This window comes from Adiantum capillus-veneris, chromosome 17 (assembly GCF_014529385.1).
Source record: "Adiantum capillus-veneris isolate H3 chromosome 17, ASM1452938v2, whole genome shotgun sequence".
Lineage (NCBI taxonomy): Eukaryota > Viridiplantae > Streptophyta > Polypodiopsida > Polypodiales > Pteridaceae > Adiantum > Adiantum capillus-veneris.
The window spans coordinates 10,723,768-10,751,393 of record NC_140947.1 but is presented as its reverse complement, the minus strand read 5'-3'; the positions used below and the strand labels follow the sequence as shown (position 1 = coordinate 10,751,393).

At 39.2% G+C, this 27,626-nt stretch overlaps 1 protein-coding gene and 1 pseudogene across 1 annotated transcript; one reads left to right on the top strand and one right to left on the bottom strand.

Moving 5' to 3' along the window:
• The first annotated feature begins 7,229 nt into the window (after positions 1-7,229).
• On the top strand, positions 7,230-27,380 carry LOC147436798 (NAC domain-containing protein 7-like). Its single transcript, XM_086486213.1, has 5 exons — positions 7,230-7,528; positions 7,704-7,869; positions 8,143-8,386; positions 25,854-26,149; positions 26,250-27,380. Exons 3-5 carry the CDS (start codon positions 8,221-8,223, stop codon positions 27,192-27,194), a joined length of 1,407 nt encoding a protein of 468 aa, XP_086342339.1. The 5' UTR covers positions 7,230-7,528; positions 7,704-7,869; positions 8,143-8,220; the 3' UTR covers positions 27,195-27,380.
• LOC147436799 (small ribosomal subunit protein uS19 pseudogene) lies at positions 12,725-13,120 on the bottom strand (annotated as a pseudogene).
• Positions 27,381-27,626: the final 246 nt, after the last annotated feature.

The window sequence follows — 27,626 nt, the reverse complement described above, 5'->3', positions numbered from 1 at the left end:
TATAGGTCAATACCCAACAACCAAGCATTTTTCAAAGGTTCAAACTCATAGACATCTTGTACTTTAAGCTCATTTAAAAAAATTTGTAGTGCACAATTTCTTGCAAAAAAAACATTGCTATGAAAAACTAATAAAAGTGTGTATACAAATCTCCCAATTGTATCCATATGAGGTATTTGTATACAAATAAGTGAGATGAACGAAAAAATCCAAAAGTGGACTTTATTTTAAGGCTTATCTTTGATAAATAAAAAATCAAATTACAACATGCGCAATTTTTTGGATAGGCCATAAATCATCAAATGTGGCTTGCATAACCATTAAAAATTATCACCTTATGCAATGGAGTCATAGATCTAGTGTATATGCATCATAAGATATTGTTTTAGATGAACTAAATATTTTTTGTGATCGTTAATTGAATTTGTGAATGTTTCATATTTGACCCGCAGGACTTTCTATATTTAATTCTAGTCACAAAGGATTTTTTTCTCACATGACAATTGCAAAAATATCAAACACATATATAAGTAGTTACCACGGATTATTGCATGCACCCTGCTCAATTTTTTCTTAGGCTTAGAGTATGAGTTTTAATGAAACATTGCGGCATACGTTCTTTTCATGAGTGTAGTTACTATTGAGGTTATGATCAAAAGTGAGGGATTATAATTTCTATGAGTACTTTGAATAACATTTTATAAGTTTGCAAAAGCATTTCTTGAGATGTTCTAGATTTTATGTACCATTTTATTTTAATTCGCAAAAAAGGGACACTAAAGCGTCCTTTTTGGTACCAAACTAGTGCTAAAGCCTGTTTTCCGTGCTACTATAAATACACAACAAAAAGTCAGATTGTAAAATGATGGTTGGGAAGTAAATAATATACTCCATTATCTCACCTCCGAATAAGAATCCGTCCATGGATCTTGTCAACCATGTTTCCAAAGTGATGCCATGACCTCGGTTTTCTCAAGGTTCACTCTAAGGCTTTTGTCCCCACGAAAGGAATTAGTGTCTCTAGATGCCCCACTACATCCTCTCTAGCACTCTAATGTCTTATAAACTCGCCATTATATGTGGTCAAGGCATTGTATGAAATGCTTTAATTTGCAAAAATCCATAGACATCCTATAGGTCTTCTTATCTGGGGCTGATCTTTGTTAATGATTATCTTGAGTATGAAGATAGATTGAACCATGACAATCTAGACCCTTAACTATGCTTCATTCAATACACAATGTGATTGCCAGAAGTTTCAAAATTAATTTGCACTTGTTCATGATAGAGGAACACAAGAGGCCAAGATAGGCTATCGAGTCGAAATCCTAGATACATCACTAGCTATGAAAACCCAAGTAGCTTATTAGAATTTTACACTTCCTATGCTTAAAGAAAGTGTCTCATGGGACACCCAATTGTTTTGTCATACCCTAGGTGGCAGGGATACTACATCTCTATTTTGGTCATTCTATTGAACCAAAAAAATTTCTTGTTGTTTTCTAGGATTTTCCTTTAGTTATATTTTAACTCCTTTTGGCTTGTTTTAATTGTTCCTTATGTGCCACAACAATCGTACATTTTCATGGGGCTAGCCTTTTCTGAGCGTGGTAAGGCATAAAATTTTGTTATCCTACTCTACATTACCATGTGTATACCCTAGATTGGACTACATACTAAACAAAGAGGTAGGGCACGATTTTTATTCCTTATAAATCTCAAAGAGACATATAGTGCTAACTCTTTACCATATTTTTGTATGGCACTTTAGTAGTCAATGCACTATTAATGTTCATTCTGTAAGACTTTGCAGGATAAACTATTTAATAATTGCTTTGCTTTTCTTAGTAGTTCCACATGGTAGAATTTTATGAAATAGGTAAGCGAAGATCTTTATGATGAGGCAGGTGCTCTCTCATAAAATATTCATTATGCTACTAGATTAGTGCTATCAATACATCTCATGAAACATATAGAAATACATTTCATGAAAGATCAGAGTCTTATGTTACAGTGTTACTTTTAAGGTGTGGGGGAGCTAAAACTTGTTTGAAGAGTGAGGCCTGAGAGGGTAAAGGGCTTAAAGTGTGGGGGACTCCCCCTACTCCCTTCCCCTTTGGGGGAGGTAGCTTGGCGCTACATGACGCTTTGTTGAATAATTATATAGTCCGTGGGTAGAGCACTTTGTTCCTCACCATTTGGACCCATTGCAATACGTAAGTACTCCTCATGGGGGCAATCGCAAACAGAGCCCTCTCCATCAAGATGACCAGGAGGAAAACTTATTTCTCATAGGTCCCCTGTTCAAGGTTCTATCTACTACATACATGCCCTTTAAATGCAGTCAGGTCCTAATGCAATCCCTACTATATAGTAGATTCATCAATGGGACCTCTTCAACTCTCTGACTCCAACACTTGTTGGGCATTTTAGCAACTTCCATGTTCATCCTTTCTCTATTCAGTGATCCAATGAGGTAAATATTCAACCTCCTCTGCACAATGGTTAGTTCCCTTTGATCTCAAATGTTTGGAATAATTTGAAAAATACTGGTAAAGTTAAACAACATTTTACAAAAGATAGGAGCCCATAATGAACAGGCTCCTAATCATTCTGAAGAAGGTGGGAAACTATCAAGGAATGGCAAATCTGGTACTCCTCTTGAAGGAGACGGTGCTAGGGAAAAACCTAATATGAGACTTGGAGGGAAAGGTTAAGTTATTGTTGGGGTTGTTGAACTAGATAATTGCTTCAAACATTTGCAGGAAAGAGTTGTCATAGGTTTATGCCATGGTCGCAGGCCACCTATAGAGGTTCTCAAGCAATGGATCTCTCAAGAGTGGAAAGCCAAAAAATTGTCCCCATCCCAGGTGCAGTACTTGCCTAACAACAACTATCTTTTCTTCTTTGAGGATGCTGACAATGCTTTACAAATAATAAGAAAGGGGCCATGGATCATTAGAAACACTCATGTGTCTGTCTTAAGTAGCACAGGGGTTTTGATCCCAAGGGCAAGAAACCCTCAAAGGTGCCTATGTGGGTTGATTTCACATATTTATCCATTAAGTTATTTCCTTGATTGAAGCAAGTAGGGTGCCCAAATTGGTAAGATACTGGGCCAAAAACCTTCCAATGGGATTAATCCCAAATGGGACCATCAGTTTTTCATTGAGGGTGATAATGATTTCCTCTAAAGGACATGCACTATACAATTGAAGGATCAAGTGGTCAAATTGTGCATGTCCAAAAAAATGTGTATAGGAACTTGCCTAATGCTTGTTTTCATTGCCTCAAACAAGTCACTTGATTAATGATTCTCTAGATCTAGTAAACAAGTCTCAAAAGGAGACAAACAAGGAAAATGAAGTGAAGGATAATAGTCATGGGTTTTAGTAGTAGGTAAATAGAAGAGGAAGCAATAGAAATAGACCCCCTACCATAAACAATGGTAATAGATTTGTCAACACATGATTTGGGGCATTGCTAGATGAAGACTTTGATCCTTCTGGTGCGGAGGGAGTTGATGAGGCAGCCAAAAATGCTTCCACCTCCCAACCTACAAATGAAGCCCAAGAGGACAAAGAACTACCCCAACCTGATCCTTTCCAACCACATGTTAATAATGATACTTTTGTACCTCCTACTAGACCTTCAAAAAATGCTAAGGGTATGTCTTATGACTCTTATAGCTTTGATGAAGGTGGACACTGTGTCTCTACCACTCAGTTCAACTCTCCACTTGTTAACCTTAGGAAGCGAGACACAATGATAGTTTTGAAGGGGATGACTTCAATAAGGAGTTGCAAGCACGACAAAGAGGAAATCAATACGCTTAATCTCTTACTTTTGAACTCAATAGACATCCTTATTATTTAAGCAAAATAAGAAACTCTCCCTCTTCAAGTTAGTAAATCAAAGAGGAAGAAGTAGAATTTCTCTGATCCTAAAAGAGCTTTAGTGTCTTTAGTTGAATCCTCCAAAAACTCTAAAAAATAAATATGATAATTTTTGTTTTGTCACTTAATTGAAAAGTTCTTGCTCATTGTGTAAGGGCTATAAGCATGAAGAAATGGTTAACTAATATTCAAGTGTAGCTTGACTTTATCTACCTAGAGTCTCAGAGTGTCACTAGATAATTATGCGACTATCACATAAGTGTAAAAAAAGGGGTTAATAAAATATATTTTTTCTCACATTTCCACATACAAAAGGACATCGTAAAATGGAATTGAAAAAAAAATTGAATTAAACAAGGATGTATTTCTTTTTTGTTTTATTGATGGTGGTCTAGCAAGAAGGCTTGGTTGTCCCTCTCCTCTTCAATTAATGCTAGTGTGGTCAATATAATTTACAAGAAAGGATCAAGGGAGGGGAGGATTTGTCCAACTGGAGGCCTATAACAAGTTTGACTTCTGTTTATAAGATGTTGTCCCTATCCTTGGCTAGAAGACTCAACCCACTCATGGACCAGTTCATTCTGAAAGCATAAAAGGGCTTCATTAAGGGAAGATTCATTCTTGGTGCTATAATCCCCCTTTGGGAGAAAATAGAGTATGCAGAGGATATCGATCAAGGTTTTATTTTCTTTAAAATTTATTTGATAAATCTTATGATAGAACTGAACGGGAGTTTGTTCTTCAGAGCTTGCATGTCATGGGATTGGGTAGAGGATTCATAAGATTTGTGCAGATATTGTTTGGCAATGCTTCTGCTGGGATATCTATAAATGAAACTTTGACCGATGCAATTCTAGTACAAAAATCTATCAGACAGGGATGCCCTTTTTCACCTCTGCTCTATGCCATATCATCTGATGCCCTAGGGCGTTGGTCAAAGATATGCTCCATCAAGGTAGATTGAAGGCCATGAGTATTAAAGGATCACATTCTATTGACGAGTTTTGTTTACAACAGTTTGTAGGTGACACTAATGCTTTGGTTAAAAATGATGCATACACAGTTAGTTGAGAATTTCTGGGAATGCTTAAATATGCTTGTGCCTGGCTAGTGGTTCCATGATCAACGATTCAAAAACAGGTTACAAAGTTTCTCAAGGTGTTTGCCCTGCAATAGTCACTCTGTATGGATGTAAGGCCATTGAGGATGGACATATTTTTAGATTGCTAGGCATTCCTATGGGTTTAAAGAATTCCTTCAATCATGGATGGAACTGGGTACTTGACAAGTTTAGGATACTAGCTTTTTGCTTGGAAGAACCACTAGCCTAATCTTTCTACAAGGGTATTTGTGTTAAATCAATATTTGTTGTACTCATTGATCTTTTTTTGTCTTGTTGGCTACCTTTTCAATTTCAATTGAATAAAATCTTGTCCCTAGCAAGAAGGTTTCTTTGGGGCAACACTGAAGACTTAAACAAGTTCCCTAAGGTGGCTTGGCAGACTGGTTGTAGAGATAAAGAATTTGGAGATCTGGGCATCCTAAACATCCAACAAATATCAAGTAAGATGGCAAGCAAACGGATTATGAGAGATACTTCTTCCACAGACTTTTGGGCAATTCTGATCAAAAGAACTTGTAGAATTCTCATCTCAAGGCCGATTCTAGAGCTTGAAATGGACTCTCACTTGAAGAGGTTCTGGTGTTTAATGTTAATCTCACTCCCAAGGGTACTGACCTTGTTAGTAGGTTTTGGAATTGTAAAAAAACAACATGGTTACCTCCAAAGTATTGGGCATTCTCTGTTGAGTTTTGGTTTTAGGACTCTATCTAGTTTGGCGGGCATGCTAACTCAAAGGGATGCCAGCTATCCAAAAGGGCACACAAATGGTTCAAAGCAGGCCTTAGGATTTGGAAATATGTATATAGGGATGGAGTTGCTCACGTAAGGCTGTCTAGTATCAACAAAGATGTCTCATGTGGCTCATTATTGATCACCAGGGTATATGGACATGTTCAAAAGCTAAAAACATTGGGACATCGGATGGAAGTTGTAGTAGGTGCAATATTCATGAAGAGATCGACTCTCCCACACATAAGTTTGCTAGCTACAACTACAACATTTTGCTCAAAAGAGAACTCTAAAAAACCTGCTACAAATTCTGCTCACTTCACATGGAAATCTCTCTTGCTAGGAGAATGTAGCTATCTAGATGTTCCTCTATTGACTTGTCTTACACGTGCTTTCCTATGGCAGATTGTCTCAAAGATGCTTTCGTGTGGCATATTTGGTCAGAAAGAAAGAAAGCTACTTTTGGCCTTCCTCACTCTCCTTCATCTGGTCCTCTCTCCGTTAGCCTCGTTGCTGTAATGAAAGAGATTTATGGTCATGTTATTGATGCTGTCCAAGATGATTTTAAGGAGCTGCAAAAAGCCCTTAGGTGGGAGAGATGGAGGCCAATCTTTCTATTTATGAGCCATCAAGAATATACATAATCCTTAGATAGCTCTCCTTGATGTTTCCTTTGCCTTCAGGCCTTCCTTCTTTTGGTCTCTCTGTTCAGAGCCCAGACAATTGAGAGTGAGAAAGAACCATTTTCAACGCGTTAGGGAATGATCAAGCGGTGCCAAGAGCGCGTGAGTGCAGCAAGGGAGTGCTACCCGGCACTCGCTACTCATCTCGCCGGACCTCGGACCAGCGCATGCAAAACTTTTGAAAACAATTGGAAAGATGCGGACCCCACGTGCAATAGTTTGCGAGTTCATGATTCGCAGAGATGATTAAAGGGAAGCAGTCAGCCAGCAGGATGACGCCACGATAGAAGTTGGGCACCCGCCTTTTCTGGCCCACTTCGGAGATGCACTTGAGCGTGACAATGTGTTTCTTGCCCACTTGGGGCCAGGTCACGTGCATGGAGCAAGAGGGGGGGGAGGAACTGCACCCATCCATCATGCATTCGCCTACAGGCTGCCGCTCTGAGCTCTCTGCCGTTGTAGCTTGTTTTCCACTACAGTACTTTTGCCACCTTATGTTGGGAAGTAACAGAGATGTAACGTGGGAAGCGGCCCTATGCATAATAGAAACAAGGAAAAGGGGAGAGTGGGCTTCTGTGTTCCCTTGCTCTCCACTACTCATCGATTGAGAAGCTAGACCCCACTATCCACGTCATCCCCCCCCCCCCCCCCCCCCCAAAGTCCCTCTCAACCCCTCTTGTTAGTCTCTCCTAATCATGCAAGTCCACTTATCACCTCTCTCCCCCCCCCCCCCCTCCCCCCTCTCTCTCTCTCTCTCTCTCTCTCTCTCACACACACACAAGCACACAGACGAGTGAGACAAGCTCCCCCCCCCCAACCTCTTTCCTTTTTCTTATAACCACTTCATTGAACGGCACAGATCTGGGTAGAAGCGGTGTGGCCAAGCGGCTCCTTGTCACGGCTCGAGCTGTTAATTACCCTGGCCTGTAACGACAGAAGCGAGAGGGTAATCAATTGCAACTCCCATCCCAGCATGTGTTTCTGCTTCTCTTCCACCACCGTCTGCAAAGCGCCAAACCAAAAGAAAGCACACCACCAACTCCACCACCACCGCGACTGATCGATCAGTACTAGCCCAAGCAAAACAAAAAAATAAGGTCTCGCCTCACCCCCTTGTACTCATTCTCTCTTGCTGCCTGTGCGCGCGCGCGCACACACACACACACTCACCGTCTGCAATGCTAGCCCCCTCCCTCTTTCTATCTCTCTCTTCTGTTCTACTCTCTTCAGGTGCCGCTGCTCTCTCTCATTATTTAATTGCTGCATGCACAGCCCCGCTAAACGACAGAGGCCGCCGCTTTTTGGACAACATATCATCGCATTAAATGCTTATTTGTCCTCTCGTTATCACGAACCTCTCGCGCCAAATCTCCAACACTAGCGCCACAGGCCGACGACTCATCGGCGGCGACGGCGGCAAGCAGCGACCATTTGGAAGGTCCGTAGAAGAAGTTTCCACTCTTGCTCCTGCATGCATGCTTACGTTTCTCTAAATTCTGGATTGGATGATGGAATCTGGGAGACAGTAAACTTCGAGCTTATCGACGCCTTTAAACTTAAAGTCTGCTGAAAAGAAAGATGAAAACCTTTTCTATGTGCAGATTCTGCTAGCGGCTACTCCTACACACACACATAGAAATATTTACCATTCAAAAGAACCAAAAATAGATGTTTCGCTTGCCCTAATGCAGTTTACTCATTTTACGTGCAGGCAACGAAGCAATACTAGTCGAGGGGAAGCGCTGCAGTGCATCAATTAGTGTCCATTGGCGCCTGCAACAGTATAAGTATGGCAAGCTCCACGGCCACGAAAGTGCCCCCCGGGTTTCGCTTCCACCCCACTGACGAAGAGCTGGTGGACTACTACCTCAAGAAGAAAGTCGAGTCCCAACGCATCGACTTGGACGTCATCCGCGAAATCGACCTGTACAAAATCGAGCCATGGGACCTTCAAGGTGTGCTCTTCTCGCCCACTCTTTCCCTTCTTCACGCATGCGCGCGCACGCCTTCACATTTTCAGAAATAACTAATACACACGCGCGCGTGCATTCTGAAAATAAATACATACATTGCTGCTAGCTCGCTCTGACAGCCATTATAACGTGTCTCCCTCCACAACATTGACAAGTACACAATCTATTTTCTATGTTCTTGAACTTTGTATCTAGAAGGCTAATGAAAACACATAATTAAAGACCAGTGCTCCTAAAGTCCAACTTGGAGTTGGAGAGAGAGAGAGAGAGATAGAGTTTGAAAAATATTCTCACATTTTGCCTACCAAGCTAATGCTATAACAGGACGATAAACCTCCATCTCGGTATCCATGGGATGTTTAAAATTCAATTTAAAATCAGCTCGGGAAGAAATTACTTAGCGTTAATTCTGCGAATAAAATTTTCAGAGCTACAAAGCTTACTTTTCTATAGTTGTTGCTATCGAGTCACTTTTACTAGCAACTAATTTTAGCAGGTTGTCTCATTCAAAGCCTTATGACATCCTAATTGGTGGTACTATATTGCAAATGTGTGACTATGGTGTAGAGACAAGAACGTTATTTAACGGTCCTTTCCCCATAACCATTGCGATCACATAGAGACCAACAGGGAATCGCGAGCCATGGTGGGAGCAATGATTACAGGAGAAAGGATGCTAATGGCTCTTTCTCGGCGGGGAGCTGCTAGCCATGGTGGGAGCAATGATTACGAGGGAAAGGATGGTAACGGTCCTTTCTTGGTTGTCAAGTGTCCAAGGACGAGGAGCAAGCAAGATGAGGTGGAAGCATTTCCAAAAATTGGGATGGATCCTAGATGTAGGCTTCCCAAGTGTCATGCTTTCATTCGCTATAGGCTCACATAGAGTGTTTTTTAATATTATGGTTGGTAATGCGTCATTCATTCAACGATGCACAATGGGCATTCCCAGTAGGAATGGACAACAGATGGACGACCCAATTGGGTTGATGCCCCTTGACCCTAGACCTTGACGGAATGGTTATAGTTGTCCTACTTGGAGATGACTTTAACAAAAAGGTTGTAGGGCACCCCCTCCCCTTGGATTAGAGTGATAGGACAGAAACCCATTACATGCAAGAAGTATATGCCATCGAGGAGCTATGCATCTCAAGTGAATGCCCAATGTCAGCCTAGTTAACCATTTGTCTTTTAGGTTTTTATTCTACTTATTTGACACAATTTTAGGGAGGGGAAATTCTCTCGGGGAGTATATAAGCAAACTCATGCCCCCATTGTAAATCACTAATTCATTGCCAAGTTAGTTGGTTCAAAAACTCTCTCTCTCTCTCTCTCTCTCTCTCTCTCTCTCTCTCTCTCTCTCTCTCTCTCTCTCTCTCTCTCTCTCTCTCTCTCTCTCTCTCTCTCTCTTCAAGGCGTCTTGTAATTCTCCCAACGGCTATGACCTCTTCTCTAACTTGTCTACTAGCAGCATTTTGAAACGTTGCCAAGGCTTTGCATGTGAGGTTGGGGGCATCTGGAGAGGGGCCTCAAAGTTGGCCTTGGGCACTTGAAGTTTTTCTTTTTAAGAAAGTATAGTATGTCTATTTGGATAGCTTTTTCTACAGCCTTGGGGCAACAAGAGCTCCACATTCTCTGCCCTGGTCTACTAAAAGGATTTTGGAGAAACATGTGCGATGGCACTGCCATGGTCAAATGCAAATGACAAATTGAACGGCAATAAATATGCTCATTGGAAGTTGACCATGCATGCGGCTTTAATTCACTTGAAAAGGCTTATGGAACATCATCGATGGCATGGAGGCAAAAGTTACACCAGACTTCATGACGAGGTGTATCTCACATCATGCAATAATAGGATGTGAGCAATGCAAAGGTGATGTCCGCATTTGTAGAGTCGCTCACAAAGGAAATCTCTCCAACTTTACAAACTTTGAAAAAACCTAGTGGGATGTGATCTAAGCTTGTTGGAATGTTTGATTGAGGCTCTGTGATGTGAGTGGTAACCCTTCTTGGGCAGCTATTTTCCATAAATTTTGAAACTGGAACTTCCATAAAGTCTTTTCTAATGAATACCAAGGTGATCAATGATCATCTCTCCTTTATGGAAAGTGCATTCACTAGTACTCAATTAGCTGCCTTTATACTTACAGAATTGCCTGAGGAGTACGAGAGATGTGCATTAAGGGTAACTAGGTTACTCAATAGCTCATTTCCTTGGATGCTAGTGATGGAGTAATGTTAGCCATATATCTCATTAGGCACTACTTGATAGATCACAACAAACAACATTTGATTAGCATAGCTAGTAGCCTCCATAAGTCAAATCTTGAATATGTACTAGATTATGAAATTAAGCCAGAGGTTCAATGCCATCGGCTAACACAACCCTCTTTACTATATTACCAATATGAGCCCTTATTTAAACAACACATATGTAACACTCTATGGAGACAATAATTACGAGGTACTTGTTGCTTGTAGGCAATCTAATCTACCTCCTTTGATATTATGAAAAGTCCACTATACGCGGGAGATAGCTTTGGTATTTTTCACTATAGAGATTCTAGAGACTTTGTAGTCCATGGGAAAATTAAAGCGATTATTTCTCTTAAAGGTAATAAGCCTCCTGTTTCCATCTATTTACTCTTTGATATTCATCATGTTGTCATACATTACAACAAGCATTGTGCAAGCTGGGGAAAACCTGCTTGAGGTGAATCTTCTCTCTTCATTCCTTCTTGATGTCATTTTTGCATCTTTGTGGCATACCATAAATAACTTGGATGACCCATAAGATTCATCATTAACTTTCAAATGTTATGTAGACAATATGAAAATGGAGCCTAATATCCACCCTTTAGAAAACCACTCACAAAGACAAGCTTAGCCCTTATACTTGGAGATAGTCACCATCATAGACATGCCATCTTTTGGACTTTTCACTCCAAACATGGTGCAAAGAAGCCTTTCTATTGAATGAAAATATAGTTAAAAAATACCTATGTGGAAATTTGCCTAATACATATAGTAGAAAGGCCAAACTTACAGATCCATAGAGAAGTCTCTACACTATTTTGTAACAGATTCTATTACTTTAAGATCCAAACATAGTGTAAACACAACATATAGAATGTGTTTGATCAAGAATGAATAAAAACATGTGGCAGATTGATATCTTGCAATTGGATGCAAACATGGAATCATATACACCTTTTTCCAATATCACTTTTTTTTTTATAAGTACTTTGTGAATGGAAAAGGAACATGAACAGCACATGATCAATGGTTCCATCCTCCATTTCCAAAGACTTACTCAAATCAAGAAGCTCACATAAATTTTGTTATTAAGTACTTTCGAACTCTACAGTAAGAGAGCTACTAGATTTTGCGAGTATTGAGAGCACAAAACATCTACAGACTAGAAGTACATTGGTTTTACAAAAATTCATGTGACTATGTGATTCAAAGTGAAGTTTCGACTACATATTGCTATTGCCTACTATCACCATGCTTACAAGCTCATTGAGCCTCTGAGTCATCATAAAGATATGTGTGGCCCAGCCTCTATGCTTCTAAAGACATGCCTCTAAGACAACCTCACTATTGTTTATCCTTTGAGCCATGCATGGTTAGTTTATATATACTCATGTTCATGCATCATCACCTCTAACTATCATAGTCTATGTTGGCTTTCCTTCCATTTTTTTGGAATCTGAACTCTTTTTTTGTTTTCAGTATCATCTCCTAGGTTAGCTCCACTATGAATGGGGGAATGCTACATGTTGGAACCATTCTTTGTGCTATCATTCTAGCATTGACCTAAGCAATGAGGATAACACCCTATTAGATAGTTCATAGTGTCATCTTGGCTATACAGTCACCTCTTGTACACTCTCGTTGTTCTGGTAGTTGTAGTTCAAGTTCCATAGTCTAGGTATGTTCTATCTTGTGCCAAATATCTCTCTCTCTCTCTCTCTCTCTCTCTCTCTCTCTCTCTCTCTCTCTCTCTCTCTCTCTCTCTCTCTCTCTCTCTCTCTCTCTCTCTCTCTCTCTCTCTCTCTCTCTCTCTCTAAAAACTTTATCTTTATATTACAATAATTTATAGTCTGTTGTCATACTGACGAATTTTGTATCTTGTGCCAAATCTCTCTCTCTCTCTCTCTCTCTCTCTCTCTCTCTCTCTCTCTCTCTCTCTCTCTCTCTCTCTCTCTCTCTCTCTCTCTCTCTCTCTCTCTCTCTCTCTCTCCCCTTTTTTTAAAGCAAAAAAAAACTCATTTAAACTAGTCTTATTAGACAAAATTTTAACCCTTTATCAATATCTCATGTTACATGTTCAAAATCCAACAAGAGTTGACACCTTGAAGAGTACATTGTTGACACAAAAAGGTGGGTGGCACCAATACCGGGCCTTCCATGCTTAAGAGACTTGTAGCTGATGGAAAACTCTCCCAACTAGTGGCCAATAATTTCAAGCTTGATTTTAACTTGGTTGAATGTCTTGCCATTATAAATGCCAATAATGCTAGTGATCATCTCAGGCATAATGATCATGTTCCTTAGTTGAGTTCTCATAGGCTCGGGCTTCTCCCTAGTAGGTGCTTCCCTTTTCCCCTTCCGAAGCTTGTTAATCAAAGCCATTGTCTTTCTCTTCAAGCCCCACTAAAACCTTTGGTGCCCATAGGCATGAAAGATCTCGACCACCTCATCAAATGTCATGTCATGTCAAGGAGGGCATCAGGATCCACCCCTCAAAACGAGAACTTATTAAATGTTTTCTTCTTCGGGTGCACTCGAGTCCCCGTCTCCTCCACATCCGCTATAGTTGCAAGAACGTGTTGAACAACAACCCTCTGCAGACACGACGAGAGTCTCTCTCTCTCTCTCTCTCTCTCTCTCTCTCTCTCTCTCTCTCTCTCTCTCTCTCTCTCTCTCTCTCTCCCCCCCCCCTCTCCCTCTCCCTTCTAATAGTGAGGACTAGAAACCACAAACAAATAACCTAAATATGTGCATAGTCTATAAATAGTCCCATTTTACTTGACTTTTCTTCATAGTTTAGGTCTCGTATTACCCTTTTTGTGACATGTTGTGTCATCATACAAGGTCTACATAACTATAACTTCGCTGGTAAAACTTTTTAAATATGTCTTCTTTATGGTAGCTAAAATAAATCTCCATCTAATCATGATTTTGCACTTTGAAGCTTGTCATATACTCATGCCTTTGCATTTTAAAGATTGTCATCCTCAAACCGGAGAAAAACGAGTAACACCTTCTTGTTCGTTTACCTTCACTTTACCATTGATTTTATTATCTTCATGTGAGTCATGGGGAGCGTCCTTGTCATAGCCATTGAATGAGAAGTGGCTTGACTTTTGCAATGTCTAGAAGGTTGACACTTATGACAACTTCTCTTTGGCATAGTTTTGATCCCCCACAATCAATGCATCTCCTCTTATAGATGAGTGTGGCTGATGATGCACCTATTTTTCTTTGGCACAGTTTTGATACCCCATAATCAATGCATCTCCTTTCTAGTTTTACCTTACCATTTATGCCTCTGTGTAGCCTAATGGAGATGAGTTGCTTATTATCTTTTAATATGACCTAATATATGTAGCCATAAACTGACATCCTTAAAATACTCGATCTCCTGTGAAGCTTGGATTAGGATTCAAGGAATCTTGCATTGAGTGCTCTATACCTAAAGGGAAAAAGCACGCTTATCTCTAAAATCAGTTAAGATCATCTCAGCTTGTGACACTTATGTCAAGTTCTTGCCCTACATTTTTTGATGGTTGACTTGGATGTGGAGGCTTTAGTGCTTGTGCTCTCCCTTCACAATCTTGTTTACTCAGTCAGGAGGTCACTACAATTAAACAAATGCCTATGATGAGGATTCAATAATAAGGATTATTTTATTCTATATTTTCTCACATTTTCACACATACAAGGGTATTGAAAACATGATCTTTAAAAAAAAAATTATAGACTGAATAAAGAAAAGGGTCTGTTTTATAGGTGAAACATTCACAACTAAGGGGCTTTATAAGTAATACTCGAACGTACGCGACATATAGGCTTTTCATATAGTGACTTCCCTGAGCTTAGTCACTAGATTTCATTATCACATAGATGATTTTTTAGTTTTCTTTCACGTTGATATGACAAGAGTGAAAGCATGTGCCATTATGGACCAATACATGGTGTCCGTCTTTCTTATACATGTGTAGATATCTTGTTTCTGGGATGCATATGGAAAATTTTATAATTAAGTGTCTAAAGAGAGCCATGCATGGATGAATAATTTTCATAGTTCTCCATATAATTTGGCTTGGGCATACAATTGCTTTAGACTTTGGAGTTTTATAATTATGTTTTCTCCATTGCCGTTACGCCTCATAATAGTCAAGTCTTTTTTTTGCAAAACTCACAATTGTGAGTGATTGTATTATAATGCCACAAAGAAATTTAAAAATGAGCATCAAGCTCCTGCTGAGCCTTGAGGGGCAGACGGTTACATCCGAGCCAACTAGTTATAAGTACTCAATAACATATTGTTACCAAAAGCTCAGTTCTTTACACAACAAGGCTTGACTAGATGGTGAGGATCGCCCTAAGCCACCCATCCGAGTTTTTCCTTTTACCTAACACATATAGTATCTCCTTATTTTCTTAAACAATCTCTAAGAAGCTAGCCACGGAGAGATCGCTATCAAAGACACAGCAGTTCCTGGTCTTCTAGATATTACTGAAGAAACAAGATTTGACAGTTTGAGTGTAGATTAGCAATGCATGACTTTGAAATTGTTTTCCACCAAGGCACATATCTTTCTTGAAAGATTATATCTTCCACGTTCTTTGTATCCATTTGCACACCTTCCTTGTCAGGCCTCTAATTGCTACGCATTCAATGAAAAGGTGGGTGAGGTCTTCGCTAGCCAATTTGCACCTTGAACATCTATCGGACCCGATACCACATGCCTGAATCTTGAAGCCTGTTGGCAAAGCATCCCACAATACCTTCCACAAAAATACCTTCATAAAATGAGGCCATTGTGGATTCCAAATGTTCTTCGTGACCTCAACCCATTGAGCTTCCGACCGTTGTTTCTTCCACTATTTGTTTAAAAGGGAAAACCAATCAGCCTCACGTATTAACACTTGGTAGATTATGTTAATGTTCTAATTTGTTGATCATGTGGAGACAAGATTAATCGATAACTCTTGATATCTCTTCACAACATCTTTTGGATTAGAATTCATACATATTGTGGAAATTTGTGACACATTCACACTCACTTCCTTTCAATGAAGCAAGCACACAAGATGCACAAAGAAACCATTATCCGTGCCACATGAAACACCTGAATAAATATTGAGTAGCTCAAGTCCATGTGGTTGATGTTGATGTCATTTTGAAGAGCTAGGGTTTCTATCATCTCAATCCCTGCTACTCCATCTTTGTGCTCATTATCGTTGTCACATTGCTAGGATATCCATTGTATCTAATTGTACAATCATCATAGTCTATATGAGTCCTTTGATCACCGTTCCTATGACATTCAACCTTTGTGTCATGGTATCTCTGTCTTTCATACTTCTCTAATGTGGATCATGTCTATCATGATCTGTCGATCATGTCTATTATAGTATCCATCATGATATCTTTTGTAAAATTTTCCACGATATCATACTTATTTCATGTTGATGATATCTACCACGATCTCCATCATTATGGCAACAATGTCCATTACAATATCTATCATCTTCTTTACTACAACTTGTGCCATCTTGTTGACTTGTGTTTTCTTCTGCTATCACGTCTACCATCACAAGTGCTTTTAGGTTGTTCCTAGGCTAATGCTCCAGCTTTGTATGTAGATCTTTTATTCTCCTTGTGTCATCAGGATAGAAAGCCTAGGCAAGGCTAAATCTGAATGCTCCTTCTGTGCTTCTATGTCGGTGTGAAAAAGTACTCAGGAAGCCCAACATTATCCTCTTTGAGGCTATCATCAAAGGAGAGATGGCGTTAGCTTACATCCTTATGTACGACCTTGAAATAAGGGTCAAGTACTCCAAAACTTTCAACTCATCCACACCCTTCCGCACATGATGAAGCAAAGCTCATCAAAATCATTGTGGTTGTATACAGACCAAGAGCAAAAAAAATTATTTGCAACTGCCAACATGGGCTAGCATATGCATGTTGGGGTGTGTGACACATCCACACCACCACAAGTGAGAACCTTCTCTACATTGGAAGCCTACACACTTGACATCACTGCTTACATCAGCAGATGCTCTCTCCCAACTCTATATAAGAAGCCGAAGCTACACACTTTGTATACACTTTGCACTGTATCACTACCCCATCACTCTAACCCACTTTGTACTCATTTTTATATTAATCTACTCATGATTCACTATCGCTATAAGTGTCCATCTCTCTTTTATCTCATATAATTAACTCTCAATCACACTATGAACCGCTCTTAACATTTCTACCATAATCACATTCCCTTTCAGTGTGAGCTTGTGATATTGATGAAGAGTATGCCATGATTAGGCAGCAACCTCTTAAGCTTTGGTTAGAGATTCATTACAACACATTGATTGTCTCAATCCAAATGCGAGGCCTCATCTCAGAAGGATATTGTATGCACACAATAGCATCGATAGCAGAGACGGATGAAAATTATAACTTCCTTCCTCAATTTTAGACTTCAAGAAAAACATCGCGCAACACTGGTTATGTTGGTTGTTGGACATCATGAAAATCAATGTCTATGGATCATCTATAATAACTGTTGGATAGTGCGGTTAGTCAATGCTTTTTATAGTGCAAACTTCAAAGTGACTGCATGTCTTGCTCGATTTTGATGGAGAAATCAATTTAGGCCAACCAAGTGAACATTTGATTGTAATCAAGCAACTTAAGCCCATCTTCCACCTATTTCAATTAACTATATTTTTAAAGTTCACCCATGGTATAGATTTTAGGTTTGTTATCATGTCAAAGCTAGGATTTTGACATTTTTATGTCATCCAAGTGTTTTTCATAGCCTCTTGATTCTAGTTGGCAATGCAAGCACATATAATGGGAATTCCACATCAAAAAAATATATTTGGGGCATGTTTAAATGTCACATTCTATACCAAAAAAGGTAAATTGGGTACTCGATCTTGCACCCATCCCAATCTCTTGGCAAAAATCCCCAAAAAGGGATTATAAGAATCACTCTTAGCTAGTTACTTAATAAACATAAGATTTTAAGTGACCCTTTATGGTTTTATCATTCTCTTGATAAAGTTATGATTTTGAGGTTGAGTTGTCACTCCAAAATTATTTTATTGGCACACCCTTCCATGGGATATGAATTATAGTTTATTTAGGTGTATTTTTTGCAAGTAAGAATCCATAGCATGTGGTTGATCTTAGATGGGTGATGGCATGTATTGGTGGTACCACTTTGAGCACTTTTTGGTTGCCCAGATTCTTCATTTAGCTTTCCATTACTTGTGTATTTGTAAGCAATAGCAATGGTAAAACTGGTTTACTTGGGCATTCTTGCATCTACATTTTCAATTTCATGATACTAAGACATTGATAGCGATATTTATAGCCCAAGACACAATTAGTTCAATGTGCTTGGCTACATAATGAGGACCACTTTGTAATGTTACAACATGTTTGCATGCCTCAAAAATTGACAGGGGAAGAGTGTCTACATAATCCCTACGCTCTGTGAGACCTCTATTGTCGACAGATCCATGCTGAACTAGAGTATAATAGAGTATACCTTTATACACTGCTCCATACACATAGTTGTTGTATGAGAAATTCAAACCTATAGCTTGGCCCCACATAGTGTGAGAAATTTGGAATGCCAGGTCCCAACAAATTATACAATCTTGTTTGTTGTATCATGCTTTGCCCTCCATAGTATCACCGATCTTGTTAAAAGATACTAGTCCAAATTGGCACAAGAATATCATGAATATGATGAGCAGCTCTCTAAAGTGTATACTATCATACATAGAGACACCATTTATGGGTAGTAAACCAAGGACCTCAATCAATAATATCATCGGTTGAAATGAATGAGACAAGGCTTTTTGTGAGCCTCTAGACATGCACAAGATTTTAGGTACAAATTTTCATGAGCTACCAAAGGGGTTCCATTCAAAGTATTTAAGAAGTATTGTATCTCATTGTGTTACAGTACTACGGTTTTTCTTGTATCTCAAAAATGTTCTCATGTCCCTCAAGTGAGGAAGTATGTGCATATGAGTTTGAATGTAAGCTGGCAGCAACAAAATTATCAACTATACTTTGACTAGTTTACATTCACATAAGCAAGAAAAACTAAAAATTAAGGACTAAATCCACTCAAGTTCAAATGAATATCACCACATACAAGTTTATCATGTTTATTCATCCAATAACTTGTGTCCAGTGTCCACTCTATGTCATTATTCTTTTAGAGAGGCCTAATAGGCACGTTGCCCTAGCAATGATGCAATTATCTCAACTTATAGAGCATAATTAAAAAATCTAGTTTAGTATGCATATATAAACACCACATGTGCATCTACTTAGTATATACTAATAACAAGAAATTGGGGTCTAGACTCTATATTTTTTACCAATAATGGAGCAATATCTCCATACAAGAAATATTCTTGTTGCAAATACATGTAAGTTGACAGATACATGTAGTTAATCATAGCTTCCATGTAGATATGAATACATCTAGTTAGATCATAGTTTGAGATATTTGCAATGAAAATTACTGATAAAACTTATTGCTATTTTGATATATACATGTAGTTAATCGTAGTTGCCATGTAGATAGGAATACATGTAGTTAAATCATAGTTTGAGATATTTGCATTCAAGTTTTGATGGAAATTACTTGCTATGGACGCAGTGCTATTTTGTAGAAATCATTAAGCAGCCATAAAATCATTAAAAATGCAATTAATAAAGTTTCAAGATGATGCTTTTATGTATATTCTATAGATAGTGCAACATAGTTAGAATTACTAGGTATTCTTTCATAGGCCCTCAATTCTTTTAAAGAGGATATTCTTTCTTGCCATCTCGACATGCAGGCCACTAGGCCACCACTTTAAGATTTAGTATGAGGTGATATCATCAATTTATAAACCTTAATTCCCATTTTTTTAATGGGTAGTCACCATGACCTTAATTTGACCTCCTTTCTTCTAAATATGGGACAATAGAGGGTTTTGATGTGGAATCCAATTTTCTTTTCATATTCTCTTAACTTTCAAGTTACGTGCTACGAAGTTTGTATCTTTGCCTCAATATGAATATTAACCATACATCCCCTCGATCGACGATATTGCTATTTTCTCGAGCTTTTTTAACAATATTATGATCCTTGCCATGACTCCTTAATTGCCCCCAATAAGCATTTTTTGAGCCATGGGGCCACTATTACAAATCATACAAAAATTGAATACAATGTTTATTCCGAGAATAAGAATTTTGTTTTAGAGAAACCTCCTTGAAAATGTTTACTTCTTAGCTTTCAAGTTACCTTCTATGAAGTTTGTATCTTTGCCTCAATATGAATATTAACCATACATCCCCTCGATTGACTATATTGCTTAACTTTCAAGTTATATGCTACGAAGTTTGTATCTTTGCCTCAATAAGAATATTAACCATACATCCCCTCGATCAGCAATATTGCTTTTCTAGAGCAATTTTGACAATATTCTGATCCCACGACTCCTTAATTGCCACCAATAATCATTTTTTGAGCCATGGGGCCAGTATTACAAATCATACGATAATTGAATACGATGTTTATCCAAGAATAAGACTTTTCTTTTAGAGAAACCTCCTTGAAAATGTTCACTTTTTAGCTCTCATTGTAGTAGCAAGGTGGTGCAAAGTACTAGATTTGTGTTAATGTTTCTCCTAGCCTGTTTCATACATATAGAAGCATTTTTAGGAATAGTTTGACTCACAAAAGGTCCTACCAAAACCTCATGCAAGTAGATTTCTCATAATCACAGCTAAAATGAAATTTTGCATCCATGTTGGGAGATACTACCATAGCAGCTTCAAGCTAACGAGAAAATTTTTATGCTAGCTCCCTTGTTTTAATCCCAATTGTGCCAAATCGTTATCCTGAAATAGTTCACAATCGATAGATTGAGTATGCATATTTGTGATGCAAATTATTGGGATCTAGTTTGCATATATTTCCCCAAAGCATGCACCAATAAAGGATTAAATATATTAGCTATACTTAAAGTATACTAGAAAATCTCTCTAGATTAGTTGCAAAATGATCCCTTTTCAAAATTATTAGGTAAACTACCCTGCTACTGATCTTGATCAATATGGATTTCTATTTGAATTCTTTGGTGACCTTGAAGTTTGTATAGTTCTCTCTCGAGGGGTGCACCTTAAAAAGTCTTAGACTTTTGGGAGGATCTTTAAATCCAACTAGCTCAGATGGTGAACAAGGATTTGTTAGACGGACAGATGGCTACTAGTGTGAAAAAAGTTCTGATGAAGCCTATTCCCAAATTGGTTTGTTTCTCTATCTTAAAACACTGGCGGCCTATCTGAATGATGACATTGGCCTACAGCATTATTTCCAAGGTTATAGCACTAAGGATTTCTCCAATCCTAGACAAAATAATCATCCCCCATCAACATGGATTCATCAAAGGAAGATCAAAATAAACAAAATCTGGTGGCAATGATTGGCATCGAGTATGAAAATTTCACCAAGCAAGAATGAATCTTCCTACAACTCAACCTAGCTAGGCAAGCCGTATGATAGAATCTTGTGGTCTTACATTGAAGTGATCATGAAGGCATTGGGATTTGGGCCCAAAATGTGCACGATAGTGCACACCCTAGGGGAGGGTATTTTCCCTGAGCTTCTATTCAACATAGAGTTGTGGGAATATTTAACCTAAAGAGATAAATCAAGCAAGGTTTCCTGGTTGCCCCGCTACTCTTTGCAAATGGTTCACACCTGCTTGTGACCCCACTTGATGTCAATGCTGCCAAAGGGGGTGATCGAAGGTCTCTCACTATCAGGGAGAGAACAACTACTAGAAATGTTTTCCGCATATGAATCTCTACTCTTCATAAAAACCAACTCCTAGTGGCTAAGAAGAGTACTCAAGAACGTCCAAATATTTGCAATGCATCAAGATCAAACTATAACATCAAAAAATCAAGATTCATTCCACTCATTGAAATGACTCGTTTGGCTTTGTTGGATGGTCAAGGAGGGAGATTATTGCAAAAGGCAAAGTGTTCGGATATCTCTGTTCCCCAATAAGGGTCAATATCTTAGACAATTGGATCCTGAGCAAAATTAACAATAAGATGAGAATGTGGGAAATCCTTAATGATCTCATACAGATCCTTTGTCTCATATATTTTTAAAATGAACCAATGCAATTGGAAAGAATTCTGAAACCCTTCAAATGGTTCCTATGGAAGAGTAACAATAAAAACACAACTCCATGGCAATGGGGAAAATTGAGAAGCATAGGGAGTCCAAGAGCCAAGGTGACATTGGGAGCCTGGACCCAGTGCCACATGAAAAATCCATGTGTGCAAAGCTTATGGTGGCCTAAACAAATCAAAGGTAGGATTGGGTGGTCATGGCTTGGGATATGATTCACAAAGTAGAACTTTGCATCCTTGTTGGGAGATACTACCATAGAAGCTTCAAGCTAACAAGGAAAATTTTATGCTAGCTCCCTTGTTTTAATCCCAGTTGTGCCAAATAGTTATCCTCAAATAGTTCACACTTGGTAGATTGAGTTTTCATATTTGTGATGCAAAAGTATTCGAAGCTAGTTTGTGTATATTTCCCCAAAGGGTGCACCAATAAATGATTAAATATATCAGCTACACTTAAAGTATATTAAAAATTTTCCCTAGATTAATTGCAAAATGAGTTTTTTCCAAAATGCAACAAACCAACACCTTTTATGTATAAACCTATAACATTGTTAGGATTTATTAGGTAAACTACCCTGCTATTGAGCTTGATCAATATGGACTTCTATTTGGTGATTAGCCCAAAGTCTGTATGGTTCTCTCTTGAGGGTGCACCTTAAAAAGTCTTAAGTGTCATGTGTGATCAAGGGTTTAAACAAACCCCTCTCTACATATTTTTCACTTTTGAATGAAACCACCCCTCTTTCTTTACAAACTTGCAACTTCTTTGGGGAATTGGATTTGACACCTCTTCTTGTTAGTATAACCCTGTAGATTTTAGTAAGAATAATACACTCTCTTGTTGAGGCCATGTCATACACCTACATCTACAAGATGCACCTCATGACTGCTCTTGTTCTATGTATCACATGATATGAGAAGACATTGAAGTTTACAAATTCTCACATTAATAATTTAAAGAATATGTCAAAACACTAAAACAAGTTTACATATGTCTCATTGTGAATACTTTTGATTTAGCACTAGATTGTTTTCATTGTTCAACAAGATAATTTAGAGCACTAATTGAAGGCTTGTACTATCCTACTTATCTAGTTATACATTCCAAAAATGGTGCACTACTGTGAGATAATTTCTAATAATGGTGTGTTGATGTGAGACACATTCCAAAAATGTAGAAAGATTATTTGCACACAATAAATATCAATTATAAAGCACTTATAAAGATAAATGGCATCTCATAAGGACACACAATTGAATGAATGCTTGAATACCAAACACCATGGAGATTAGTTAGTGAAGAAAGAGTACTATTTATGCTAAGGCACAACAACCACATGTGTAACCAATCCCCTACATTGTTGGAAAAGCCCATTTGAGATGATAGATGTTGGCTTATCTTGAAGGCAGTGGGAAAGCAAAAATCCCTTGGGTGGGATGGACTAACAACAAAAGTTTTCATTTGGAAGGATCTTTAAATCCAACTAACTGAGATGGTAAATAAGGATTTGCTAAACGGAAGATGGATACTAATGTTAGTCCATCCCTTGGGTGGGATGGACTAACAACAAAAATTTTCAAAGAGTTTTGGGAGAATCTTTAAATCCAACTAACTCAGATGGTAAATAAGGATTTGTAAAGATAGAAAGATGGTTTGATCAAGTAAAACACTGGAAGCCTATATCAATGCTGGCATTAGCCTTGCCAAGGTTATAGCACTAAGCATTGCTCCAATCCTAGACAAAGTAATCATCCCCATCAACATGGATTCATCAAAAGAAGATCAATATAAACAAAATTTTGTGATAATGATTGGCATTGAGTATCAAAATTTCATGAAGCAAGAATGTATCTTCCTACAACTCAACCTAGGCAAGCCATATGATAGAGTCGTGTGGTCTGATTTGGGCCCAAAACGTGCACGATAATCAGGACTAGGGGAGGGTATTTGCTTTGAGCTTGGGTTCAACATAGAGTTGTGGGAATACTTAAACAAAAAAGATCAATCAGTGCAACAAAGGGCGATTGTCACTAGAATGGTGCTCACATTAAAAGGAGGATCCTTGAATTCCTTTTGGAGTAAAATGTCCAAAAAGGTGAATAATAAAGGACCTCCAAGCTGACATTTTTATAGGACAACAATAAATTCTGCTATAAGGATGTGGACCAACCGGTGGTACAATATAGCCTTAAATCTTAGTGAACTACTATTGAACAATAGAGTCTCAAAAGTTTTGTGCAATATATAGTCCAACATAAGCCGTCCGGATAGAGCTCAATTAGAAAGCTTGGCATTGGCCAAGATTTCTAATGGAAGACTATTGATTAGTAGAATTTCATAAGTTTTATGCAGTAGTCCAATACTAGCCGTTGAGATAGAGCTCAATTAGAAATCTTGGCATTGGCCAAGCTTTCCAATGAAAGATTCTTGATCAGTAGAGTCTCAAACATTTCGTGCAATAGTCTAATACTAGCTGCGTATGGGGTGAAGGACAACTTGATTAGATAGCTTGGCATTGGCATTGGCACAAAGAAAGGATTTTTGCACTTCCAAAAACATTGAAAACATAAACCAAGCTCATATATAAAGCAGATATGTTCACTCCGCTCATCACATTTTGGAGGGTGAATTCATCACGTGGGGGACTATCCCAAATGGGAATAGGATTCTTGCTAGGCGGATTGGCAGAGACACTTGCTTTAGGGTTCAAAGCAGCTTCAAAGGATTCCCTACGTTTGTTTAAAGACTAGACCTTCTTTGCAGGGTCTTGCTACCAAAATATGCCAATGGACGTAGAGGACATGGAAGGTGTTTTACTTTAATGACTTGGCGTTCGGAGGGAGAAGATTTCTGAAACCAAGTAATTTTGGTATACACAAAATAACCAGATAGTGCTACCTGAAGGAGATTTGGAAAGCCCAAAACGTCCGAGTCTTTGAGAGGAACTTTGTTGTAGTTCAATTCACTTATCGTGAGCAAAAGAACTGACCTTATCTATTTAATAGGGTCAATTGTGCAAGTCAAAGAATTGAAAACATGCAATGAGCTGCATCGACTGTGTGCCCTCTAGGAAATTGCAAAGTGCTAATCGATGGTAGGAACTGTTTGGTAAGAAAAAAACAAGGTCTCTTGCTTATGAAATGTGGAGCTCTTTTTTGCAAATGTTATCCCCTCAAGGAACATGCTTAGAGGGATCACTACAACAAAAAAATTACCTATCGCGTGCGTTCAATAGTAAGGATTATTTTATTCTATGTTAATTACTCACATTTTCACATACAAAAGACTGCTCAAATCGAGTAAGCAAAGTGTCCCTTTTAATAGTAAAAATTTGTAGCTAATCAAGGGGTTTTATAAATAGTCATTGAACGCACACTATAGTGCTTGAGATCCATTGTACATGCAACATCTCTACTCATAATTGTGAGTATAACCAAAAAAATAAAACAAATCCCTTTCATTGTTTAGCCACCTTCAAGTCTACTTTCTTCACCTACCTTCAAATGCATCAATTCAGGAGCTGCCTATCACGTTAAGTATCAATGATAGATAAAGATTGGTTTAATACAAAGGAAAAGTTTCTCAATTTGATGAGACTCATCCGGAGTACAAAATGACATGTAAAAATCTTGTTGTATAAACTTTTTAAATTTCTTATCTATTAGACAAAGGTTTCTTATCTATTAGAAAAGACAAAGGTTCTTTTTCCTGGATATAATATTAGCACTAATGCCTACGATTGGTCACTACAAACTCAAAAACTCAGATAGTGCTTAAGATTGACATTACAAACATAGACAATATTTACTATGGGCTACATATACATTCTCAATCAAAACTGTGTAAATAACTATGCAAAAGTTAAAAGTCCTTGCCCCTTTCTATATATTTTGGCTCCTTTTCGGTGCTTGAGGCCTTTTCTATATTCATTTTCTAATAGTATAACTTTTGATGACATTGTGGTTTTTGTGGCACAGAGAGATGTAAAATTGGGTCAACGGATCAAGATGAGTGGTATTTCTTTAGCCATAAAGACAAGAAGTATCCAACGGGCACACGAACCAACAGGGCCACAGCAGCGGGCTTTTGGAAGGCCACGGGTCGAGACAAGGCCATCTACAGTAAGCACAAGCTAGTGGGCATGCGCAAAACACTTGTCTTCTACAGGGGAAGAGCCCCCAATGGCCAAAAGACAGATTGGATCATGCATGAGTACCGCCTTGAGAATTGTGAAAATGGTTGCAGTGGCATGGGCAGCGTCTCTCAAACCAGTGTAAGTTGAATAGAGTCTTACTGCAGCCTTTTTTTCTCTTTATGATTTTGCAAACTATGGAGCAGGTCTATTATTAATGTCCACAAGACTGGTTTTGCAGGAGGAAGGGTGGGCAGTGTGTCGCGTGTTTAAGAAGAGGAGCCCCAACATTAAGGCAATGCTCCATGAGAGGGATCCCATGATGGGCGGCTGCTGCTTCGAGGAGCAGATGTCCAGCTTCTTTGCGGAGGGCCTGGACTCGCCCAAGGCCACGGCCCACATGACCAGCATGATGCAGATGGCCAGCGGCGGTCTCATGCACCACCACGGCCACGGCCACGGGCACCACCATCAGCAGCAGCATCAGCAAGAGCAGCAGCTACCTTCATCAGATGCAATGAACCTGTTCCATTTTGGGGGCTTCAACAACGTCATGCAGGGGGGGCATCTGCATGCAGGTACGGCGTTTGCGTGCAAGCAAGAGCTGGACCAGCTGGCGGACTACCATTTGTCGCACGATCCCTTTATGCAGCTACCTCAGCTGGAGAGCCCGAAGCTGGCGGGGCCTGGCTGCTTTATGAATACGGGGTCCAATATGAGCCACGTAAGGGCCCTGATGCAGCTTGACAATCATGCGGCAGCTGCAGCGATGCAGCTGCACCGGTCGGGCGCAGTAACGAGCAGTGCTAACACCACCAGTAGCTGCAGCAGTGCCGACAACAACAGCTTAGCGGCCGCCACTGCCTTACTGGCCGCCTCCAAAGAGGTCGACCCCGTCACCGATTGGCGCGTACTAGACCGCCTTGTGGCTTCCCAACTCAGCCAGGATGCAGCTCCCACCTGCAAGGATGTCCAAAATGCACCCTCCGACTCAGCTCACCAACACCTCTTCTATTCCTCTCTGGCCGATGCGGACCAGCTCTCAGATAAGCAGCATGAGCAGCCGGCCAGCAGCGCCCCGGGACCAGCTCCCTCCTCACCACCATCGTCAGCCACGTACAACCCTAGCAATGACATTGATCTCTGGAGCTTCGCCAAGCGTGACCTGGCATCCAAGCAGCTCTAGATGACAACTTCGAAGCAGCTACTTATAATACCACGGGGGTGAAAACCATATATACTTCTTACTTTCTTACGACATTATTGAACCATATGTAGCCTTAATAACTTGTCTTTACTCATACACATTGAACCAGATGTCATTGTAAAACTCACCACTTCTATATGACAGGTAGTCCATAGTTCTAAGTAGACTCTCTCTCTCTCTCTCTCTCTCTCTCTCTCTCTCTCTTTAAGGGTAGTTCTTTAAGATCTCTCTAAGTGAGTAACTCTCTCTCTCTCTCTCTCTACTAACCAAGCCTTGGGACTGCTCCTACAACGTTAAAAATTCTCTCCTCTTCTTCTTCTTCTTCTCTCTCTATCTCTCTTTCCTTGTTTATGGGTTAAAGCTCTCTCTCTCTCTCTCTCTCTCTCTCTCTCTCTCACACACACACACACA

Excerpts from the sequence above, each read along its gene's own strand:
- LOC147436798 (XM_086486213.1), top strand. The coding sequence starts at position 8,221 with ATGGCAAGCTCCACGGCCACGAAAGTGCCCCCCGGGTTTCGCTTCCAC. Across the intron at positions 8,387-25,853 it reads CGAGCCATGGGACCTTCAAG|AGAGATGTAAAATTGGGTCA; the intron begins GTGTGCTCTTCT and ends TTTGTGGCACAG. Across the intron at positions 26,150-26,249 it reads GCAGCGTCTCTCAAACCAGT|GAGGAAGGGTGGGCAGTGTG; the intron begins GTAAGTTGAATA and ends CTGGTTTTGCAG.